Source organism: Branchiostoma lanceolatum, chromosome 9 (assembly GCF_035083965.1).
Source record: "Branchiostoma lanceolatum isolate klBraLanc5 chromosome 9, klBraLanc5.hap2, whole genome shotgun sequence".
In the NCBI taxonomy this organism is placed as follows: domain Eukaryota; kingdom Metazoa; phylum Chordata; class Leptocardii; order Amphioxiformes; family Branchiostomatidae; genus Branchiostoma; species Branchiostoma lanceolatum.
Genome location: NC_089730.1, coordinates 17,758,893 through 17,783,045, shown reverse-complemented (window position 1 = coordinate 17,783,045; position 24,153 = coordinate 17,758,893). Strand labels below are relative to the sequence as shown.

The following is a 24,153-nucleotide window of genomic DNA, read 5'->3' as shown; positions in this document are numbered from 1 at the left end:
GAACGACCGCTTAATAATATCAATGCTACACCTTTGTTTGACGTCAGATTCAGTCGTTAGGCTAGAGGACACAAAATCGATAAGTTATGGGTTCGATTCTGGCGTTCATGGTTGGGAAAAGTAACTTACACGGCATTTCTAACTCCGCCCTGGTGTAGAAATTGGGTACCTCGACGGAGGAGGCAAAAGGTGGTGAGAGGCGTGGGCACCGCCTTCCAATACCGTTCCCTAGACACAGTGGATAACAACCCACTGTACCTGTAGCCTGGGAAGTGGGAACCATACCATCGGCGGCTCCCCGATATCTCTACGGCGCTGGCAGTGACCCCCGCCCGCCCAGACAGCTTAGCTCCTCGGGGTGTTGGTTTACGACCTTGGATTAAATTACGTCGGCGGCGAAACTACGGTGGCTGCGAAACTCTATATAACAGCTAAGAAGACAATCTGACAGAAACGGGTCGATATAGCAGACTGGACCCGGTAAAACACACAAAAGCCGACCAGTGGAGACTGAGACCAGGCTACTGTACCTGCGGCCTCAAAATGGCTATGGACTGCCTTTCCCCCATTTTGCCCTATGTGGATGACAAGGCTATGAACAGGTGTGTCGAGTCCTGACAGGTCGAACGTTGAACTTTGAAACCAAGGTCATATGTTGGGTCAACTTATTGAACACTTGTCGGCCTTATCAAACACCAATGGAATTCACTTCCTTGTCGGGTGTTAAATTTGCTTTTACCTGGGGGATCTAAAAGGGTTATATGGCATCTGAAACTCAATAGCCCATGAAGATCAAAGCGTTGACAATCAATAACCCCATAAATACCCTCGATGTTTTTCACTGTCTAGTTAGTCTTAGGTGTGGTCCTTACAGAGTAGGGAACAGGTTTAGACACCAGTTCGGAGAGTACGTGCAAATGGACTACAACTTGATGAAGCTATGTAGGGCAACCTGTACAAGTGTTTATATCACAACACAGTGGCTGCCTTTGTTGGAAATATTTGCAATCGTACACCGGAGCGAGCAGTAGCAAGTTGGACTTTGTGCGTGGGAAAGGGTCGTCCCGTGTCGTACAGGGCTCAGCATTAAGTTTAAAACTCAGTTTTGAACCTTTGAGGCGGTTTTGACGGAGATTACCATGGCAACCAGACGCAGGGCCTCCAAGGCCATCGAACTGACTCTAGAGAAGAGAGGAGAGGACTACAAGAAGAAGGTAGAGGCCACGAAAACGAAAGAGAAAGCCCCTCCAAGATGGCCAGGAGCATGCAAGCTGCTACTGTCCATATTGCTGTTCTTGGTGATATTAAGTTGTCTCGGGTTCGGGAAAGTGTCGGTGATTTCCATCACGCAGTGTCTGGCACAGGCGAGGTTTGAGAACAGGACATACACGTAAGATACTTTGCTTACTATGTTAGTGTTGAACCTATAAAAATACCAAAACTAATAATTAGTCCCACTCAATTGTAACACTATATTGTAGTCTTATGCTATCCCTTATTGTATTAGTAATTAGGATGTTAAGTTTTATTCTATACCTCTATTTTGATTGTACTATACATATGTTTAATGGCTGTTGCCATGCATTGTACCGTGTACAATTGTCATGTAATAAACCTTTTCTGTAAATACATTTTGAGGACGTTTGAGACATACGGCGTCATATTCGTCGAAAACTGTTGTACAGTTTGAGCGTCTTAGATTCTTTAAAAAAAGCTGTGCATGAAAGAAGCAACCACAGACAAGCCGAATCTCAGACAGCTTCAAAGTCCAAAACAAAACTGCCAATTTGCTTACGACACATGACCATCTTAGCTCATAGAATGCCCTCAGTTTACAACCGTGCGGTCGAACAACGTATGTGACCAGGCTCCAAGACACCATGTCAATACTAGAAGTGGGTACTGGTACAGAAAAGTCGGGACAATGAAGAGTCCCGCTCCAGAGGATCAGGTCCAGGTCCGGACCTTTTTACATTGACCTGACTATTGTAGTACGGTAATGCTATATAAGGTACTATTCACAGGTTAGAGCGTACTTGATATCTGCCCGAGTAACACGATCGCATGTCAAACACCGCGCCGGTACAGCACAGCCACGCATCCGCACAAAAACAACATAGTCAGACGGCAACGGTGTTTACATTGTTTGTGCAAGTTCATACTAGAAGACCCGTTTTTTAAAAAGTGCTTTGTAAAGCTTTTTTTCTCGTGTGTATGATATTTGTGTGGCTCCTCGGTGCAGGTCTTATTTTGCGGTACGCAATAACACACAATATACATAGTGCAAATATCATAAGTGTTCATTTTCTAATCAGTACAACAACCGGTCCACTGAATGTTTCTGGGCCGTTTTTTTTCGGACCGGTCCAGCAAGAAATACTGGTTATGTGCCGGTATACCGGTACCCTCCCCTACACAATACTTACTTTGGGTTTCTGTCAGTACACGCGGCGTTGCAGAACCCTAAAAAGTACATTATCAGCAAGCTATACCGTGGACTCACACATTAGAGGTCAGGAAAAGACACCGCTTCAATTGTCAAAAGTAACATTTGAAATCCTAACTTTTCACCAAGGTCAACAACAATAGCAAAAAAAGCTTTAAGTTAATCAAAACACGATTGGTATATCAAGGATTTTATCTGTTATTTTCCGACACAAAAATAGACTTTAATCCACCGCTTCTGTGACGTCAGCTTGTGTAGACATGGCATGTGAGATAGCTAGCAGTGGGTCGAATGTTTTAGAAAGCCTAAACCCGCTTCTATCTGCAAAACGTTACGTCAAAGGAACAATAGATCGGGGATCATTCCTTGACCAAGACTTGCACTGTATAGTTCAAAATGTGTCTAACGTTTCTGTTGTTTTTGGATATACGGATACATATAGTTCGAGTCCAGCTTCAGAAATGGATTCTAACAATCAGTACAAAAATAGATGAACCTTCAAACTTGTCATTTTAAAACTCCTCTTTTCAGACGTCCTTCCCACAACATAACGATCGTGCAGTCCTGTGAAGATGAGGAGCCCGAGCCCATCATCAACATGATCCTCCTCATCCTGATGGTGCCGTACGGCATCACCCTGGTCAGGTGTCTCTGGGTTACCGGCTGTAGGGGCGTGTACCCCTGGCCCACATGGACGGCCGTCGGGGTGGTGAGTAAAACTGGACTTTTTCGTCTCAATGTAATTCGCAGACATGCAGTATAACTAAGTTTGGGAATATTAGTTATGTTATAGTTGAAAAAAATAACTGTATTGATAGTTTGTGTGTGTGTGTGTGTGTGTGTGTGTGTGTGTGTGTGTGTGTGTGTGTGTGTGTGTGTGTGTGTGTGTGTGTGTGTGTGTGCGTGTGTTTGTGAGTGTGGCTTCATTTCCTTCGACTTCTTATCGTTGACCTATGACACGATGACGCGGGTACTATTGTAACTTTGAACTCGACGGTAGAGTCACCTGCAAAGTTTGCCATTCTTACCCACGCAGTACATACCGTGCAACTTGTCACGTACTCATCTGTTATACGTGTTGTGCACTCACGGCACTCTTTCAATCGTGAACGCCCTTAACCGTTATAGTACATGTAAACAGGTTCTTTTCTTCATACTCTTATCCGTGACCCCTCCCCCTCCACTTGGACCTTGTTAAAAAGTGTCATGTGGCCAAACAAGCACATCGAGGAAAAATAAAGGCTTTGACTTGACCGTTCTGTGTCAGGTTAAGCCACAGTAAACTAGCTTTCTCTGCCATCAACGTGAACTAACAGACGAATATGTTCTTCAAAAGAAAAATCAGGCGTTTCAAACTTCTTCTTTTTTTCTTGGACCAAGAACTTCCCATCATATCAATACAAAACACACACTTAAAACGTTTTATACATCTTGCCATACGGTATTAACGGCGTCTGTGTCATTTATTGACCTATTTTTTGTTGTTGTTGTGCATTTATCAATCACAAACGATAAAGGTGTTCCAAAATGTGTTCAAAATTTATTGAAAACAGATGCTCTCTACCTATTCGTTGATATCAGCTTATGAGTAACGCTGTAACATAACGTTACCGCAACTTGCAGGTACATTTTGTACATGTGCTTAAACTGGCTCTAAAAGTTAAGGTGTCAGAGACCCGATTAAAGCAATGTTTGATTGGTACATGTACGTGTTTACATGTACGTGGACTTTTACCGTGCCCGTTGGTAAATGTTTACCTAGGCGCTAGGTGTTTACAAAAGGTGGGTGACAAATATTCTTTGAATACCAAAGCGGACAAAACGGCGAACGACGTGAAAAACTCCGCCTCTCTTAGCCGTATAGGTAATTTTGATTGACAGCTCGGAAAAAATTATCAATAACGGTGTCAGGGAGCCATGTTGATTCTTCCAAGACAAGGACAAGAACAACTGTTTATAAATCATTAGCGATGCTTTAGCGTGTTGGATGAATAGATCAAAATAAGTCGAGGCAAAATGATCCATTCCAACACATTTGTCACTTCAAAAAGCAACGTCTGAATCTTTAAACGGTATTTTGTTCGAAAACCGAACAACCAACCAAACAAACACATCATAAGCAATACCTAAACGTTAAATCTGGTTATCGATCATTACTTGTTTATGTCCAGTTGTGTTAGTTAAGCACATAGTATTTATAACTTGTTGGTCAAATTCCACCGCGTTGTTTAAAGTAACGAAAGGTCCATAAACGTATAGGGGTCTATAAAGTATGTGTCTGAGACGGATTTATGATTACTATCAATCTACTATGTTGGCGAGAATAATGGGAATTTCGCAACCCGCCACCCGCCAGCGACATAATGGAATTCCAGGTCAAATCAGGTACAAACGATAATGTTATTTGTAAGAGGCAATGCATAACAAACTTTATTTGTGACAAAGATGTGACTTCCGTTTGGTTTGTGGCTTTGTGGACTGAATGCCCCCCGAACTTTATCGTTATTCTTTGTAGAGTTTTGACTGTACATGTTTGTAGGTATTAACAGTAGAAGACGGATTTCTTTTGTAGACCCCAGCGACTTTCGGTGGTAGTGCAAATGAATGATTTGTGTTTTTATTTGTCCCAGCATGCTATTTGCATGCAATCATGTCTATTTAGGGGCTCAGGAAAAGAATAGGGGCTAATTGCAAATACATGAAACATGAAGATGATAAATAGTAGATGTGAATTAGCTAGATCAAAAACTACCTATGTTGGTAACAACGTTACCCCCCGAAGTAGGTCATCCTTTCAAGTCAAACAAGTAAGTAACGATGTCATGTAGGTGAGACTTTCAATATCCTACGATATTTCCCTGTAATATCATTATATCGCGATATCGCATTCCAGAAGGGATTCAACCGAAGCCATCACAAAATCATTCACAACTTGAGCTCTAATAATTGCATATTTAACAATAAAAAAGAAGCAGGGTTTGCGATTGTTATCTGTTTCAGGGTCTCCTGGCCAGTACAGCCGAGGTTTTCGCCCTCGGTCTTTTCACTCTGGAAGCCCTGACAACCGTGAAAAGCGCTCTCGGCATTCTCCTGATGAACAGCATCCACTCCATGCAGATCTTCTTCCAGCTCGTGTACGAGTGTTACAAGTTTGTTCGCCCGCACAAAACAGGGGAACGGCCGCCATCTTGGAAGAAGCTGCTGACGTTTCTGCTAGCCGACTGTCTGGGAATCGCCGCGTTCGTCACGATCGTGTACTTCAGTTCTATGGAAGGGAATGATCCGGATGGTAGGAAAAGCTTTATTCTTTAAATCTTAATTTCAGCATGCAGTACTGTTAGTACATATATCACCTTGCTTAAACCTATTTCAGATGGTTTGTAGATTTTTAGGCTTTGCAGATATTCTCAATGTGCCGGATAAGTGAGCGTCAGTACACGTCACTTTCTGAATGTGTGATATTCTGGTTGTTTGTGTCGAAGAGCTAAGTTTAAACTCTATTGTAATTATAATTATAATTCGTAACCGTCTCCAGGTTGGTGGAAGGTACCGCTGTGCGTGATCCTTATATCCACCGCCTGGTCCCCAGTCATTCAAAAGCTCCAAACACGTACTCGGAACTCTGGTACGAAGGACGCCGAGTCATCCCGAACCACCACCGAAGAACGACACAAGCTCGGCCCGAACGAGGACGAAGATGACGTCATGGACATCAGCAAGAGGAAGGATGGTCGTCTGACTTCTAGTCTGATCACGAGCTTCTGGAAACTTCTTCTGACCCCAGCTGTGGTGACACTGTATGTGTGGCACTATCAGGTACAGTGGCAGACATTTCCTTGATTCAAAATTTGGAATCTATAGGAATTCGCATGCAAACAAACTCATTGGCATCTTGCACTAACGTTATATGCATTATTTTCTTGTATATGCCAAGCGCGTCGGGTGTACATGTGAAGCAACGGTCATTGTACATGGGCTGCAACCCGCCCTTCTCGCTGGCCATGGTCAGCTGTCATCCAATCAGACAGCCCTCCCCTCCTCCTGTTGTTAGAGGGGATGTTACCAGCCAACCACATCGCCTACTACAGTACCAGTCAAGTGGCAACATGATTGGCTGGTAGATTCCCCCCGACAACTTCCGGAGAGTATTTGATTGGCTAATGGCTTGCCAGCACTATCATATCTTGACCATTATCTGTACATACATTATGACATAACAGGTATAACCTTCATAGGTGCGCGGCGCGGCAGCAGCTAATTTAATCACATTTTTACACTGAATGACTTGTCAAATCCCCTTTTAGCTATAAGTGTTTTTTTTAACTACCCAGCGGAGATGCCCCCACTGTAACATGTGATGATGAGTCCTTCAAACCAATCATGGTAATACAGCAATTTTTTGTTCTTCCTAGATTGGAGACGTGAGCACCATGTGGAGCTTGTCGGGATGGAACACCATCGCGGTTTTTCACCCGGCGTTCGACGAGCTGTTGGTCAACATCTTCTGCAGTGTGGGGGCTTACGTCCTGTCTGTGTTTGCCTGCAGGTCAGTCAATCGACTATTATCATCTAATAATAAGCGCTTTCACATATCTTCGAGTACACACGCGCGGTGTCAAAGGTGTAGGCCCTTGGCTTGTAAACATTTCTCGTCTCGACTATCGTCCCAGACGCATTTTGTTTACGTCTCAGGGGCCTTCACATTTGACACCGCACATGCGTACTTGAATGTCTGAAAGCGCTTATTCATATCAAATTCATCTCAATAACATTTAATAACTCTTTTCCACTATCATTTTCTTACATTATACCATGATGCACTAAGTTTGACCAAGACCATTGGAATTTCGTTAAATCAACACTATTTTCCTTTTGTTACAGCATTTGCGTGTACTACATCGGCTTCACGGCACCCTTGTTGTGCGGAAGTATTGACGCCATCTTGCTTGTATACATCATCCCAGCGTGTGAGGTGTTCATACCTCGCGAAGCTTGTGAAGCGGAGGAATCAAGGTTAGTTACGCTGTTTACGTTATCAAATTCTCTCAAAATCAATACTTGATTTATTCAAGTAATGCTCATGAACAGGGTATGATAATATCATATTGAATATCTCTGTCCTGCTAGGTGGTAATATTGGGTCGGACATTCATACAATATATTGTAACAATTTATGTCGGTCATCAGCATTAGTTGAATATGTATCCAATAACAACGTCATATACAATATACACAATCATACATAACTTGGGAAATATTCATCTGCAATACTCCCTATACTAGGTACGTGTGGGGCATTCCTGCGGCGGTTGGCCTGTACATCGCACAAACCATCGCCGTGTGGAGCCTGGTGGCTCAGAGTCCCAGCGGGATTCTGGAGAAGGAGTCACAGGTCCGGTTAAATGTTATTTTGACTGGTTAAAGCATATGAGATAAACATTAAGTAAAGAAAACCTACCAAACAAAAACGTTTTGATTTTGATACCAAAAAAAATTAATGCCCAAAGACCGTCTAACGTTACTGCACTGAATTTTTTTTTGTCAACATGGGATTCTCCTTCTCAAATTAAGGCAACCTCATGATGTCTATCCTTAAAGTTTAATGTCTCAGGTTATAACAAAGACAATCATATGGCCTGGGGCCATAAAAACTTAGACTGTAGACAACAATGCATCACGAGTATACATGCGCACTGACTTGCGGGCAGAATGATGACACATGTGTACTAGGAAATGTGAAACGACTAATTACAACTTTTGTGTTATAGATTTTCTGGTTGCCAGGCTACAACAGCATTTTCCTGGAGCAGTGGCTGATGCTAAGCCGGAAAACTAAACACAGCAACCGGAAACAGTTTGTCCGGCGTGCCAAGACTATCCGGAACGCGTGCGTGTACGTCTGCAGTACTATGTACCACGAGGTGAATCGAATCGTTTATTTTTTTCATGAGACAAACATCGAGTATGTATCATGTACTGTCACTAATAGAGATCTTTCAAATAAACAAACAAGTAAACAAACATATTCAGTTATCAAATGTAATCAATATAATAAATGTTGGTGATGGAGATTTAATGAAGTATGATACAGTATATACAGTATATACGGTATCTTAACACAATCAATCAATCAATCAATCAAACAATCAATCAATCATTCGCAGGCATCAGTTTCTGATGCATGGCACCTGCAGACATGCATGGGGCTCGCCAGGCTGGTCTATTCTCGACGTAGACCCTCAAGCCTTTACTGGTGACCCCCAGCCCTTGAAGTCTATGGAAGATCAGGTTTTCCCATCTTCCTCTCGGGCGACCTGTTACCACAACAGTGGAAATATTGAAGCGTTTTTGCTTAGATGTATCATGAAAAGATATTCAAAACTTCTAATTTTGCTTCCCTACAGTCTGAAGAAGAGATGGAACAGCTGCTCATCTCTTTGCGAGGCATCGCTAACGACTTGGAGGATGAAGCGAACCGCCATTTTGAATCTCACATCTTCTTCGACGGCGGCTGTAAGCAGGGCCAGCCCTCGCGCTGGGCGCTGCAGCTCATGGCGCTCATCGACAAGACTATGTGTCCGTCGGGAGGTACGGTGAAGTCAGCTTTGTAAAAAAATTCATGGCACTTACGAACATTGTTGTATTCCGTAAATAATTGTATCAGGTTGGTAGAACAGAGGATATTGGAGTTTTTTGTTTTTGTTTTGTTCACACAACCAGTAAATCTCACCTGCTAACGTGTCGGTGTCTGTTGTATTGTCGATAACGATTCATTTAATGTATGATGTACCGAGCTAAGCAAAAGTACAAGTCAACTTAAGTACAATCATGAAACAGTTGGTTTGATATTTACCGTTAAATTTTCTCTAGTTGATGTAAACATTATCTACCTTTTGTGTCATTTTTTTTATTTTTTTATTCGACAGTGTAACTAGGCCATGTCTACGTTTTCGTAAATGTCGTCGATTCGATTGAAGATGATTTCTCATTTTCTTATTAAACTTAACCTACTGTTTGTAGAGGTGACAATATTCAACGGGACGTCCTGTGAGAAGTGGGACACGCCGTACGGGCTGCAGTTCTGTTGGACAGTCGGCGCGAGAAAGATGTCGTTCAACGTCCATCTTAAGGACAACTCTAAGGTGTGTCACTTTCCCAACAAAAGCTCGCTTTGAACGATGTTTGCCCTCAAGTGACTGTGACGTAACGTTAGTCCGCTTTGCTGGAAGGTTTTCTGAAGTCTGCCATGTGTATGTGTGATAATGCGTGGAATGTTTATTTGAAATAGGTTTTTATTTTGTTTAGGTCAGGGCTAAGAAGCGATGGAGTCAAGTGATGTACATGTCCTACGTTTTAGACTATCTTGGTAAGTCAAAATTCACATTTTATGTAATAATTTCTTCACAATGCATGTACCATCAAACCTCTGTAATTCATCGTTTGCTCCTTATGACCTCCATACGTTTGAGGGACTAAAAAAAAAAGAACAATGTTGATAAAATCCTATTGCGTCATCTTTTTTTCAGCTCGCTACAATCCGCTCGGCATGTCCTCCGGCGCCATCTTGGATGACGACATCGATGCTTCCTCGCCCAGGAAGGGGTCGGCGACGTTTGGGCGCAGCGGGCCGCACCGGGCCAGGCTGAACGGGTCCTCCTGCTGGACAGCAGAGGGCGACGGCCTGCAGTACATCGAGGTGATGATAGCCAATAATCTAGCTTGCTGTGACATAAAGGCCCTGTCACACTTGTGTGTATATCCAAGTGCGTATGAGTTGCGCATGAACATTTCTTTGGTTCATGTAAAGTTTGCAGGGAAGAAGTTGTTTTCTACTTTGCCCATCGTTGTACAGCCTAGTTATCGAACCAAAGAAATGAATTATTCGGCTGCAAACTTAACCGAAAACAAAATCTTGGTAATACGCGCGCAACTCATGCGGATTTGCATATACGTACATCTGCTATAACTCGTGTGTTGAGGGAATTTCATGTTCTATAGGTACAAGGCCATGGGTAATAAATATCCGAAAATAGTTTCATCAGGTTGGTAAAACATAGGATATTGTAGGTTCTTTTTTCACAATCGGTAATTCTCACCTGCTGACGTTTCGGTGACCTACTTCGGCTACTTAAAGCGTTGAGAAGCAGTACTCAAGCACATTCGATTGAACTACTTTAGAGATGTTTTGTCACCCTGCTGTCTCCGCCTTAGGTATCATTTTGATCCTATGTTGAAGCATACAGGTTTTGCGCATTCCGAGGTCGTTATTAAATAGCATTTGGCATGAAAAGAACACCGCAACCTCATAGCATTGCAACATCAAGCATGAAAATCTTTCTGTTTGATAAAGGTTGACCTAAGTGAGCCGGTGGCTGTGACTGGACTAGTTGTACAGGGCCATCCGCATGCCAACGAATGGGTGAAGAGTTTTGAGATCCGTTACCTGGACAAGTCCACGTCTGCACGAAACGGCGAGACGGCCGGACTGGGGGACGGAGCCTGGCGGCGGTATGGAGAGGGGCCTGACGGCGACGTCAAGGTACGATGCCTGTTTTTAACTCCTAGATAATGAAAATCATGAATTGTTTAGTATTGTTTTAACAAAAAAAAAAAACATGAAATAACATAGTTGAGACTGTGAATATTTTTTTACCTTCCTTAATGAAGTATTTATCACGATTCATACCTATGTACTGACGTAAAGTAACTCCACTTGTTACATGTTGATGGCGAGCCAACAGCAGATTCCTCAAGATAATTATCGAGATCTATAAGCTATAAATGCCAGCAGTTGCAAGCTGCAAGCATAGTCTACAAGTGTGAACATATGCTTATGAGCCATGTTTTTCATGCGGTAATTGCTATATTTGCATTACTAGACCTTCAACATCACCCCAACAAGCGGGGACGATGAGGTGAGAGTCTTGCTGGAGGAACCAATAGAGACACGTCATCTCCGGATCTACCCGATTGACTCACAAGGATCGCGCAGCATGCGGTTTGAGATCTTAGGACACCACATCGGTATGATACAGTTCATGATAAGTAGTTATAAAGCTTGACCCGTATATAGCATTTTAATGTGACGTCATCGTTGTGTCCGCCGCCATGTTGGTGTACGTGTCCGTATTTGCATTTCATTAAATGGTAGTCAGATGTTTCTGCTATTCTGAATGTCAAAAAAAAGATCTTGCGAAATATTGCTGTGCTTGTCATTTTTCTTGTTAAAGATAACATGCGGAGAATAAAAAAGAGAGCCATATCGTTTACAAAGTTTCATCTATGATGAGGTTGTTCTAAGAACGAAAACCCGACCCTTACTGTTTCTAATTGGTTCCACTAATAACAACAACAGGTAGTCCTAGCCACATCGACGAGGCACTTGCTTTAAATCATTTTTACTTCCAAAATTAGAGTCATGATACGTCAAACTTTTTTTCCTGTTTTAGCTGACAATCTGGAGAACACGTACCTCCTCGTGACCGACGCGGACGTGAAGTTCACCCCGGAGGCCGCCAAGGCTTTACTGGACATCACGGCACGTGACCCGGCCGTGGGCGCAGTCTGTGCTCGTACCCATCCCATGGGGTCTGGAGCTGTAGCGTGGTACCAGATCTTCGACTATGCTATTGGACACTGGCTTAACAAGGTAGCACCTATTTCTAAACCCTGATTACAGGTTTCGCAGAGCAAAAGTTGTTTTATCCTTTGGTCTACGGGCCTCCATGTTGGTTTCTAAGGTCGCGTATCGGCCATCTTGTTTTCTGTGCTAGGGTTATACACTTCAGGACGCTATACTTAAGCAATTCTCTTAACTACCCCTTTGGTATTTTTTCTTCAAGCTATAGGCATTAGATAGTGGCTATTTGAGGACGTCAAACTAACTTGAAATGTCCACAAAGGCTTAGGCTGGGAGTCACTTGAATGCAAATATGAATACCGATATTACCGCGATCAAAGCAACAGCGTCATGTTATAACTAGGTATCCATACAAAGCTTGATTACATCTCGTATCATCTATAGGCGGCCAACAACGTCCTTGGCACGGTGCTGTGCTGTCCCGGCTGCTTCTCAGTGTACCGAGCTAAAGCGGTCCGTGACGGGCTGGCGGAATACTCCACCCACGTCACCAAGGCCAACGAGTTCCTCATCAAAGATATGGGCGAGGACAGGTGGTTCTGTACTCTACTGGCAAGTATCATGCTGAAAACTGTATAGCCATTGTCGATCATATAAGAGTTTTTTTTGTTGTCATATCATAACGAGAAGAAAGCGTTGTCGTAATAATGTAATGTGCATAGCGTAGGTATTACAATTCTGTAAGGTTGCATGGCTTTTAAAAGTTTGTAATATACTATGCACTTGAAACGAAGACTCTAGATAACCTTGCTCATACCGGATTTAGTAATCATTTATTAACATTGAAGAAGTTTACTTTAGATACAAAAATATTGCACGGCAAACAAGGTACAAGATGTGAATCGACCAAGATTATTCTAATAGTCTATTCAGTTTCTGTGTGGCGCCTTCTTGCACATACACACCGTTTTAAGGCTGCTCTGGAGTCTTCACCGATCGGATCCGGATATAAATCTTCTTACATGTTCCTAGGTGGAAAGTGGCTGGAAACTCGAGTACTCTGCTGTGTCTGAAGACTCAACCTTCTGCCCGGAGTCCTTTGACGAGTTCTTCAAACAGCGCCGCCGCTGGCTTCCCTCGACCGTAGCCAACCTGGTGCTCGTTGTTCAGGTATGCAGTACATATGCAAAAAAAACTACGGTGGCCCATGAAAGACAATTTTTGGTCACCTACGCAAATCAATTCGTCGAAATTAAAGTTGTCTTTCTAGGCCAGCGTATAAACTAACGCTTAGCAAATATAAACTTCTTTAATCGTCAATTCTTCCAGTTTAAGATTGCGGACAACCAATGTCATGGTGACCTCCATATTCGATTGCCTACACGAATGTACATTGCATTTCATTGATTTAAAGCAATTCTGGCTGCGATTTATTTTAACGATATTCCTATCTTTTTTTAGAAATGGAAGACTCTTGTCACCAAGAACTCCAACATCTCTCGGCTGTTCATTCTATATCAGCTGCTGTTGCTCTTCGCAACTCTGATTGGACCTGGAACCTGCATGCTGCTGATTGCTGGTAATGGTCCTGTTAAAATCGCCGTACAACCACAAACTTAACATTTATGAGAAGAGCTGTCTAAGATTCATGTCAGCGACAAGGCCCGTCCTAGACAAAAAATCGCACGAGAACTTACGACGGATTCGCCCGCTCTATGGCATGGTATTTGATTGGATTTCAATGTAAAGCAACACAAATAAATAATTCACCTCATTTATCGGTCAACGGGCTCTTGTCGGGATTTTGAAGTGGACCAGAGGTGCCCAGAAGTAGGTATCCCCGTCCCGGTTCAATATGGTTTGAAAAAGTGAAGATACTGTATTCCACTACATGTTTTTCATACTATAAGTTTGAAACACATTTTCAACAGGTGGCATGAGCGTTGCCTACGGTGTGGATCCCGTCATTTCCATGGTGCTCCTGATCCTGACGTCGGTGGGGTTCGCTCTGCTGTGCCTCAAAACGCACCAGAACGTGCAACTACAGGTGACTAACACTATTCTAATAATAATAAGATTTATAACGCTAAATTGAGAAAGAAAGGTACGAAGAGTTTCAACAATGTTTATACAGCAATTGGTGCAAATACCTTGTAATCTAAATTGAGCAATTCTTTGTTTATACTGCGTTGTGTTTGTGTAATTAATTTGGCTTTTGATTCTGCTGTTTTTTTGCAGATTGCCAAAATACTGACTTTTGCATTTGCTGTGGTGATGGCTGCTGTGACGGTGGGTACTGCAACTGACATCGTCATGGGCCTCAGCAATCCCATGGTTTCCAATACCACAGGTTGATAGATCATTTTCTTTAAACTACTTCTCTTGTAAAAAGAGACACAATGTCAATTAAGCTAAGATGTAAACTTTTGAAAACATTGCATAGATACGGGGCTATTATAAGTGGTTCATACTTTTCATGTTTGTCGCTGTAAGCGCTAGTTTTGCAACATTAATCATTCACTAACATTTGGTGTTTATTACTTCTAGCGGGGGATGCTGTCTTGCTTCCCATACCGATCAGCACCTTGTACTTCTTCCTCATCATCGGGATCTTCATCCTGACGGCCCTCCTGCATCCGACCGAGATCTTCTGCCTGTTCCACGGCGTCTGGTACCTGTTCTGTCTCCCGTCAGGATACCTGCTGCTCACCATCTACAGCATCTGTAACCTCAACGACAGGAGCTGGGGTAGGATATCAGAAAATCAATACTTTTCGTTTGTTGCGTTCTATCTGCCACTATGCACTCTGCGAGACGAATGGTTCTATGAGCTGTTCAGTTTTTACGGTCTTTATACCCCCATTCCACTTGGACGGCGCTCTCGCCGCGCCCTTACGGCGACCAGAGCGCCGTGAGAGGCGCCGATTTCCTGGAAAACGTGCTCAAGTGGAATCTCTACGGCGACCTCAGCGCGACCAAAATGTCAAATGTCAGCAACTTTTTATGAGCGACCAAAGATTTCACAGATCACTCAACGAATTCTAGAGATAAAGAACGAATTTTCTTTTCGTGTTGTGTGCTTTGTTGTCTTCTCAGTCATACCTTTACCTCTTGCATCATATTTGAATGATAAAATCAAGGGGAAAACAGATTCAATTTTGATCGCTGCACGATCGCTTAGTGTATGTCTTAAGTTATATATTTGTTCAAATATGTTTTTTTTGTCTGTCATGTAACCTGTTTGCTATAAATATCTTTTATCATGCTACGTTATAATAGAAACGTAAATCACAGAATTGTGAAACACTTTCTGAACCACAGACAATAAAACTTGGAGGGAATTTAATTTGAATGGAAGCAAGTACTTATTCGTCAAGTAGTTATTCGTCAATTTGTATTACCCATGAGAAAAATTTCGATTTGACCACAAAACTCCCATAAATTTAAGATACACCGCTTCAAGAATGAAATTTGTTTGAACCACAGTTAAGACCATTCAATCATTTAAACATCGTAGAGTGTTCGCTGCGATCATTGAGCACTGCGGCCCTTTGATCCCTCGCTGCGGCCCTTTGATCCCATCGCCATGCTCGGCGCGCTCACGGCGACTGTTTTGAACATGTTCAAAACCATCGCCGAGGTGACGGCGCGCATGGCGCGCATGGCGCTCTCACCGCGCTCCCAATGCGCTCTCGCCGCGCTCTCGCCGCTCTCACGGCGCTCTCGGCGCTCTCACGGCGATCTGGCCAAATTGAGGTCGCCGTGGGAGCGCGGCGAGAGCGCCATCCTAGTGGAATGGGGGTCTTACAAACGATATCCATATATCAAAATACTGGTCGTATACTTTTGCTATAATAATTTACTTTTGTGTATGTCTACTTGTAAAAGAAGCAATTAAGAAAGTCACTGTACTTTGTAGTGTCAGTACGATTCTATTTCTGAAAAAAAGATCCATACAGCTGTTAGTATTAAGCTAATACTACTTGTCTTATTCCATACCGTTATTTAAAAGGTACCCGAGAAGGAAAAACTAGTGGAGGTTCTCGAAGCTGGAGAGAGATGTGGTGGGGTTTTGTTGATGGACTACGTGGGTGAGTATTGAACTATATATAATATTAATATACCGTTTATGGCAACATTTATTGAATATGCATGGTACAAACTCATCGTATACACATATGCTTATAGGTCTAAATCTACCACAGATAAGAGCGAACCTTGGACTTATTGCTATACAGCATACTTAAGTAGATCGATTGCTGTCAATTACTTAGATTTATCATGTGTTTCTGAGCATGTTGCGATCAACACAACTGCATTCAAGAATACCAGATACATGTATATTTAAAAAAAAAAAAAAAAATTATTGTTAGATGCTGCGGTGGTAGAACGGACACAGCAGAGGCCGCAGATATAGACCAGCTACCTGCACAGGACGAGCCGAGTTCAGAGCCAACATCCCCAGTTGACAGTGAGCCAGAGGATCCGGAGCAGGAGGAAACTATCGGTGACGCTTTATCTACATATCGTGACTAAATAATGCTTCATCAACATTCTCCCTTGTATTCGATTTTATGCAGTTTTAATCTTCAGGTTCGCTGTATTCAATGCACGAAAAGATTTAGAAAAGAACGCATGTATGATATTATCAAATTGAAGAAGATTTAATATACGTTTTGATCATGTGGGTGATTCTATATCTCTTAATAAAGCGTTTTTACGTGATGTCTGCACCAATACGGAGACGCAGATTTTTACATTTCAGTAGACTTGAAAAGAGTTTTCGGACATCTAGGGATCATCTGATCATCTCAACTATTATTGTTAACATTTAGATACTGTACTAGTAAACGGAAGTTGAAAATTAACATTATCATGCATTATGATCTGTAGCAGAAGAACCAGAGTCAGAGACAGAAGAAAGCTCGCAAAGTCCCCCAGCGCTTCCACCTAAGACACTGCCACCACTTCCGCCCAAGAGAAGACGAAAGGGTGCGTCGAAGGTTGTTTTAACCTAAGAATAATGTGCTTCTTGGCTAATACTAGGGGTTCCGTGAAGGTGACTTAAATTCTCTTTTTTTCCATCCACTGTTGATAATGTTTCCATGTACTGTACATGTACATGTATTTATGTAACTACCATAGGTAAATTAAAGATATACAGTGTGTCTTGTGTATATGTGTGTAACTGTAGGTATGTAAGTTTAGATTTTGGAATAGGATGCCATTGACAGATTAACACTAAAATTGTTCGTATTTGTTTTAATAGTAACATTCGATCCCATGGGCAGCCTACCAAGTAAGTACTTTTCAATGTAATTGTCATTTTTTTAGTATCTGCATTTTCATTTTTCAAAGGTACAAAGTTTTAATGTGTCCTGGTATATTTCGCCGAAAATGTTTGATATGACCTTATGAAGTATGTTCTGAAACATGTAGTATCTACCGTGTCTCTTTTCTTGTCAGGTGAACCAGGATTTGGACCATCTGTGCGACGCATACAGACACAAAGTAAGTAATAACCACATTTTTCATATCGGCGTCTTTTAGGAACACGAGCACCATGAACACGTCCTGCGACTGTAACGAAAAGACGTTATAAATTGAATGATTCCAATGTATCAATTGATTAGGTCTTGAACTTGGCACCTATATTTTGGGGGGAGGGGGGCAAAAGGAGATGTTTTATAAAGACGTACGATAGACCATTGCAATAGAAAAGTCAAAATGACGTATTTTCATCAATGGTGTGGAATTTCGGGAAATACTTTCAACCATAAGCAGCTTGGCAACGACATCAGAGACCAAATTCAAACAAAACATTATACATTTTGATGCATTATTTTGTTTCACAGAAAGATGGTTCCGTCGGAGAAATAAAGAAAGCCTGGCAAGGAGAGGTAATAAAACTTACCTACGACAAGTCTGACCTTATTCTATCATCACTCAGCAACAGAGTAATCTGCAACTTTTTAACGTGCTTTATTTCAGAGTTGTATTGTTTACACATCTGTATAACTGTTTTCTAAATATATTTTTCATTCGTGCCATTGCCAGTTTATCTTAGGCGTCCAGTATTTGATAATAGACACCGTCATTTGTTACCAATTGAGCTAAGTATGTATTTAGCACTAAAGTTACTAATGATATTGAAATGTTCGGTCTAACAGCCAGTCGTAAGCACTCCAACTGGAGGATGAGTTACCAGGACACGGACAGAGTAGGAGTGGAGATGTGGCTGCCAGACAAGATGAGGGTGCGTGGGTGATAGTCCGATCAAGATATTTAATGTCACTTTCTTCTTATTTCATTCCATTTCTTTACATTCGTTGTTCGTAGAAATATTTACGGATCTAAGAATGCTGCACTGTTCACCCTCATGCAATACGTTTACAAACTGTAGTTTTTGCCAAACAGTGGACATCAATTTCCGCATTATGGTTGTTTCCTGAACTACATATCTGCTATATAGTCAGGAATAGGTTATGGCCATTAGAGGCGAAAACGGATTGGGCAAAGGTACATGTACATTTTTTGAGGTAAGCATTATGAAAGAATTCGGGGTATGAAGAAAGTACGTTGCAGTGGCCTTATCCGTAAGAAACTGTGGCAGACAAAATTAGACTAGTTTGACAAAATGCGTCGTGCAACAGGGGATAAAACCACAAGTACGTTGTCTCTGAACTCATAAGTAAAACAAACAGTCTTGCAATCTTATATGAAACTGTTACCACTCTTGAAATATATAGGTTTGCTTCTAGCATGATATGATATGAATTATGATCGCTTGGACGGAAATCAGCCATATGTCTCTCATTACGTAGGAGAAGTATGCCCAGAAGTTCCTGGACCATGGCTATGACGACACCGCCTTCATAGCCGGGATGAAGGAGTCAGACCTGGAGTTCATCGGAGTAGACAAGATGCACCGGCCCGAGATTCTCAGGCAGATAGATAAACTGTCTGAATACGCCATCGACGTTAAGGTTCCGGTAAGGTTTCAACTTCTTTAATATCTTCTTTCAATCAAAACTGTATACATCGTACAGTACAGCCATGCAAAAATGCTCCAATCATGTCAGCCGTAAAATATTGTCTGCCGAACTTTTTCGACGGAAGATTATAGCGCATACAGCTTTATAGTAAAAGCATGCGAGACACCCTTTTTAGGAATGTAACATGAAGGTAAATGTAATAGTTAAGACATTTAGGCAATGAGATCTTCAATACAAAAAAAGATACTCAAAACTACTGGACCTGTTATAAAACTTTGTCCAATAACGCTTTTGTATTTAGATAAAATATAGGCCTCTGAAATAGTGAAGTTAATGGTATTCGACATTCGTCTTCGTAGAAAAGACATTCTAAGACGACAATAAAAAGTCTTTGTTAAGCGTTATGACTCTGTATCTGTGTTAATAGCAGTGAGCACATTGTTCATTCCCTCATTCTTCCGCATTTGTCGTCTTAGTATAGACGGTCAACGGCGATAATATAAAGTTCAATGCATCTATATTAGTATAAATAGTAGCTGCTGTGCTGTTTATTCAAACAGGATACGGTGGAAGAATGGCTGGACCAGATCGGGCTGGAGCAGTACAACGACAAGTTTGTGTACGATGCATATGACGTTGCTAGTTTGGTCAACTTGGAAGAGCAGCAGATCAGGGAGAATCTTGGCATTGTAAAGACTGGTGAATACATGTGTTACTACCTCTAGAGAGTGTTTTGATTATAGCTTGATGTTCTCTTATCATTGAAGTGATAAACCTATCTTTAGAATACGTTCTTCATTTGATAAAATTTCCGACTCAATTTTCAGAAGCACTAACCACTAATATGTAGTTGATATTATTCGTTTTACTAATACATGAAAAAGAGATGCTGACAATCTTAGATGTTTCTAAACCGTGTATGAAAGTGTTTCTTAGTATCTATACTTATATTTCAACTATAACTTGGCTTTTTGTTCTTTAGCTCACGTCAAGCGCATGTTGGTCGCGATCAGCCACCTTCGACATCCCAGTGAAAGTAGGTACACTGAACGTCACACCCATGTCTCTTTCACTTCGGTCAGATCCTTTGTCATTAACTAACAGGGTTGACATATTCGGCAATGATGTTATCCTAATGGAAACATGTTCTAATTTTCATTCTATTGTTTAGCCGATGAAATGATCGACCGTGTGAAGAAGGTGATCTCCGACAACGTCAAGTCCCGGCGAATGCAGGATCTCAATGATGATCACGTGAAATACCGAGAGTACAAGTAAGGGTGATGTTCGAAATTACTAACTGTAAGCTTCAAGACTGTGCCCATTTGTGTATGCAAGTCTAAAGTATATTCACTACTATATGAATTCGTCACTAGTATAATTTATGTGCAATATCTATTTCTAGGAATTTTATGTAAATCCGGAAACCCGGAAGAATGATGATGATGATGATGATGATAATGAAGTGTATGTAAGTCTAAAGTATATGCGTAATATTTATATCTAGTAAGTCGTTTTTTATTACTTGTAATTTTATAGTTCTATGTGTAGAAATGATTACTCTGTACAAAAACCTGTAATTCAGCCTACTGGCTGCGAAATGTTTAAAATGCTTCTGTGCAAATAAACCATTCATTCATTCATTAAATCCAAAATTATACATCAATGATTTAGAAAGAGTTTTAAGGACAAAAAGTCCTGGTATGTGTTTAGGTTTTTAAGTATATCCCTGGTTCTATCATTTTCACTGCATGCAGTAAACTCTGTCCATGGAGCATTCATGACAGAAGCTGTTTATTTATCTAATTATAGAATTTCGATCCCAAGACTATTCTGAGTCAATCTCCCTAATCCCATGGCAACAAAATGCTACTAGCTACTATATACTCTGTCTCTAGACTGAATGCGCCTTATCTTAGCTATTTCTACCTCTTTGCTTTCCCTGTGCCAGGTTCTGGAACCGTGTCCGCGATGCTGCTCTGAAGCAGGACTACGGAGTCTTCAACAACAACGTGGGTCTGAAGGAGCAGCTGGAGGAGCTGCGGAACTCCTGGCTCATCGTGCTGTTCGTGTCCAACGCGCTGTGGCTCACCCTGATTCTCACTCTGGCCTCTCAGGCAAATCTACAGGTATATACTTAGTAAAGCCTTGAATGGCAGCCTTTGTGGCGGTTTATGCTTGTGGTTTATAATTAGCAGCATAACTTAGGAAGTTAGGGTCAGATTCTTGCAAACTTGGGTCTGATATCAGGTCTTGATCTAAGAAATTGTTAGATGCGAGGCGCCTTGGCGGCTTTTATTCGTACTGTAGCCGGACGTCAGTTTGTTTGTTTCTTTGTTTTCTTTAATTTCTGATGTTCTGGACATGCTATGATCATTGTTTTTGATGGATAGATGGCTCCTTTGCATGAGACTAATTGACATAGGTTTTTTTCTTAATAACATCTTCCTTTGGAATTGCAAGGATGTTTCAGTAACAAGAAGAATCAAGAATGAATGAAATTTTTTTTTGTATCCATTGTATTTTTACCTGTACGTGAGTGATTTACAGAACAACCAAAATAATTTTTCAACTTTTTTCTCCTCTTGAAACAAGGTCCTGGACACCAACCCGCTCGGCCTCGTCTTCCTCGTCGTTTTCGGCTTCATCCTGATCATCCAGTTCCTGGCCATGCTGGTCCACCGCGCCTGGACAGTCGTCCACATGCTGGCTCGCATCCGCAACCTCTGGGAGAAACTGGACACGGAAGACACCGTGGGACAGAAGGGTGGGCACTCCCGACAAACAGCACGGATCCCCGACGCCATGCCGGAGACTTCCCGGAGAGGCTTTGACGACGCGATCTACCAGAACGAAGCCTTCGAGGAAGACGGAGAAAATCCTCCTGTGTACGAATCTGTTAGTTCGTTTTAGTCTGCACTGTTAGCTTATGAGTAACTCTTCCTTTTGTTAACGTCATTGCAAGGCCACAGTTAGTAATTTGTATAGATAAAATCATCTGCAGACTCAAATATAACGCAAGAGAGCGACGAAATGGGGGAAAAACAAACTAGATGCGACCTTATTCTGAAATAGGGGCTACCAAATTAACGTGGTGTTAACGTTACAGCATACAAATTTGTTCCTGTATATAAGAAGTGCAGAAAATGACATCTGTGTGGTAGACTATATTTGGGTTTACATTTTTTTTATTCAGACAAAATTCAAATGCAGGAAGGGTGTCATTAAGAAATTACATGCTTTAGCCTAGCAAATTAATAACCTGAAAAGGGGCCTAGATCTGCCTCTTTTTGTACGAAAAAAGTGTACCAGCAATGCAGATACTTACGAAGCGCTAACCAAAAGGTATGTTGGGTCATAGATTTTCTTGCATACCAGCGAATAAGAATAGGACTAAGCTGAGTTTGATATGCATTGTATCCGTATAATTGTTAGTATATAAACCGTTATTTTAATGGACGAAAGTGAACTAAAACTTAATATGAACAATGTTGCCTGCAGTTGAGAATCTAATCAAAAGCTAGTGAAAATCAGACAGAATATCAGCCTTACCTTACAGCTTACATCATCCCGCAACTTTGTCGCATAGGTTGACTAATATATCTAAAAAAATCAGCAATTGGTTGTTCATTAAATCCTTTACACAAACATACACCATTGCGTTAAAGTTTGCTGCCAATTGAGGTCCTAGGCCAATTGGTTACCTACTAGAATATGTTTTGCTGTTTCTACCTTTCAAATTTCTTACAATAAGTGTTAAAGATGTAGAAACTTGGTTGTGTTACATCATATGTGTAGCTTGACGTGGTTTGATGTTTTGATCACGAAAGTAATACAATGAACAATGTAATCTGTCTATGCAAAATCTAATCCTTGCTAGCTAACGTGTATTACATAATAATGTAAAGCAGAAAAATCTTTGAACACAGCAATAGATCTCAAAAGTAATTAATGTACGTTTAATTCGCATTTATCATATCCAGAGTACACGTTAAGATATCACATTTTTTGCTATCATTAAATGAATCCTAAATATAGCAGGATGCTGATACCTAGTGGGTTTGTCAAACACTTCCTTTTTGAAAGATGACTAGGTATGGTGAAAGTTATTTTTTGAACATGGTTTCTTTTAATACAGGTTGAATTTCACCATCAAATTAGAGCCAGTCTTCATTAAGTAAGTAACTGTTGTCAATGTTGACTCCTACATTGCGAATAAACATGCATGTATCATTCTGGTAAAAAGGCTAATCTTTTGGTCTTTACGTCCTATATCTAGATAGCGCATACTTAACGAGACCATGTTACAAATGAAGAGCTTATGCAAAGAGCAAAAGTTCCCCCTCTTAGCACAATTGTAATGAAAAGAAGATTAACCTTTGCCGGACATGCGTGGAGGTTACCCGCGCACAGAACGACTAAAATCGCCATGACCTGGAAACCGAAAGGCACTCGTCCGAGAGGACGGCCTAAGGTCACTCTCAGGCGAACACTGCAAAACGACGGGAAGAAGCTGGGATTACATTCACTGGAGGAAATGGCAGTAGCGGCACAAGACCGCATCCTTTGGAGAAGAAGTATCCGAAGCCAAGTTGACCTATGCAACAAAGTTGCGGGAGGATCTAAGGTCTAAGGTAAGGCATACTTAATCATCTATCTGTCATTTAGGTAGGGAGCATTCGATTCCATTGTACTATTTCAGTATCATTCAATTCTATCATACTGGTTTAGTATCTGTCCAGAACAAGCCACACATAGAAAACGTATGATTAAATCACTGCACACAAGACAAAATAAACCTTATCCATAAAACGATCAAGTAATAGTTAAAGGATGGGCGGGGCGAGTTTATGTGGATTTGGTGCAGCCCCGCCCTCCCAAGGATTTTGTTGGTAGCCCGAGGGCGGAGCCCGAGGGCTGCCAACAAAATACGAGGGGGGTGCGGGGTTGTACCAAATCCACATATACGAGCAATCCGCCCATCCTTTAACTTACTTAGGACATGACCCTCTTCCGAAGCAAAATACACACATTTACACAAGTCAAATTCTTGGTTTGTTCAAGGACATAATATTGTATGTCCTTGGTTTGTTTTGCCAACCCCCTTGGTTTTGCCAAGGACTTGGTTTTGA

The 24,153-nt window shown here is 41.5% G+C and overlaps 1 protein-coding gene across 1 annotated transcript; it reads left to right on the top strand.

Moving 5' to 3' along the window:
* Positions 1–838: 838 nt before the first annotated feature.
* On the top strand, positions 839–23,266 carry LOC136441173 (uncharacterized). The gene is made up of 34 exons (XM_066437298.1): positions 839–1,390; positions 2,978–3,155; positions 5,447–5,735; positions 5,982–6,262; positions 6,859–6,992; positions 7,328–7,459; positions 7,730–7,838; positions 8,215–8,367; positions 8,851–9,034; positions 9,467–9,588; positions 9,752–9,812; positions 9,973–10,142; positions 10,797–10,985; positions 11,326–11,470; positions 11,896–12,095; positions 12,471–12,638; positions 13,059–13,196; positions 13,488–13,605; positions 13,958–14,073; positions 14,265–14,376; positions 14,574–14,774; positions 16,039–16,117; positions 16,400–16,533; positions 16,920–17,018; positions 17,296–17,325; positions 17,493–17,537; positions 17,882–17,926; positions 18,197–18,282; positions 18,851–19,018; positions 19,582–19,720; positions 20,004–20,057; positions 20,193–20,295; positions 20,973–21,150; positions 21,617–23,266. The coding sequence occupies exons 1-34, from the start codon at positions 1,140–1,142 to the stop codon at positions 21,932–21,934; spliced, it is 4,929 nt and encodes a 1,642-aa protein (XP_066293395.1). The 5' UTR covers positions 839–1,139; the 3' UTR covers positions 21,935–23,266.
* Positions 23,267–24,153: the final 887 nt, after the last annotated feature.

Coding starts and splice junctions, on each gene's coding strand:
- LOC136441173 (XM_066437298.1), top strand. CDS start 1,140: ATGGCAACCAGACGCAGGGCCTCCAAGGCCATCGAACTGACTCTAGAG. Junction 6,263..6,858: donor TGTATGTGTGGCACTATCAG/GTACAGTGGCAG, acceptor TGTTCTTCCTAG/ATTGGAGACGTGAGCACCAT. Junction 7,460..7,729: donor TGTGAAGCGGAGGAATCAAG/GTTAGTTACGCT, acceptor TCCCTATACTAG/GTACGTGTGGGGCATTCCTG.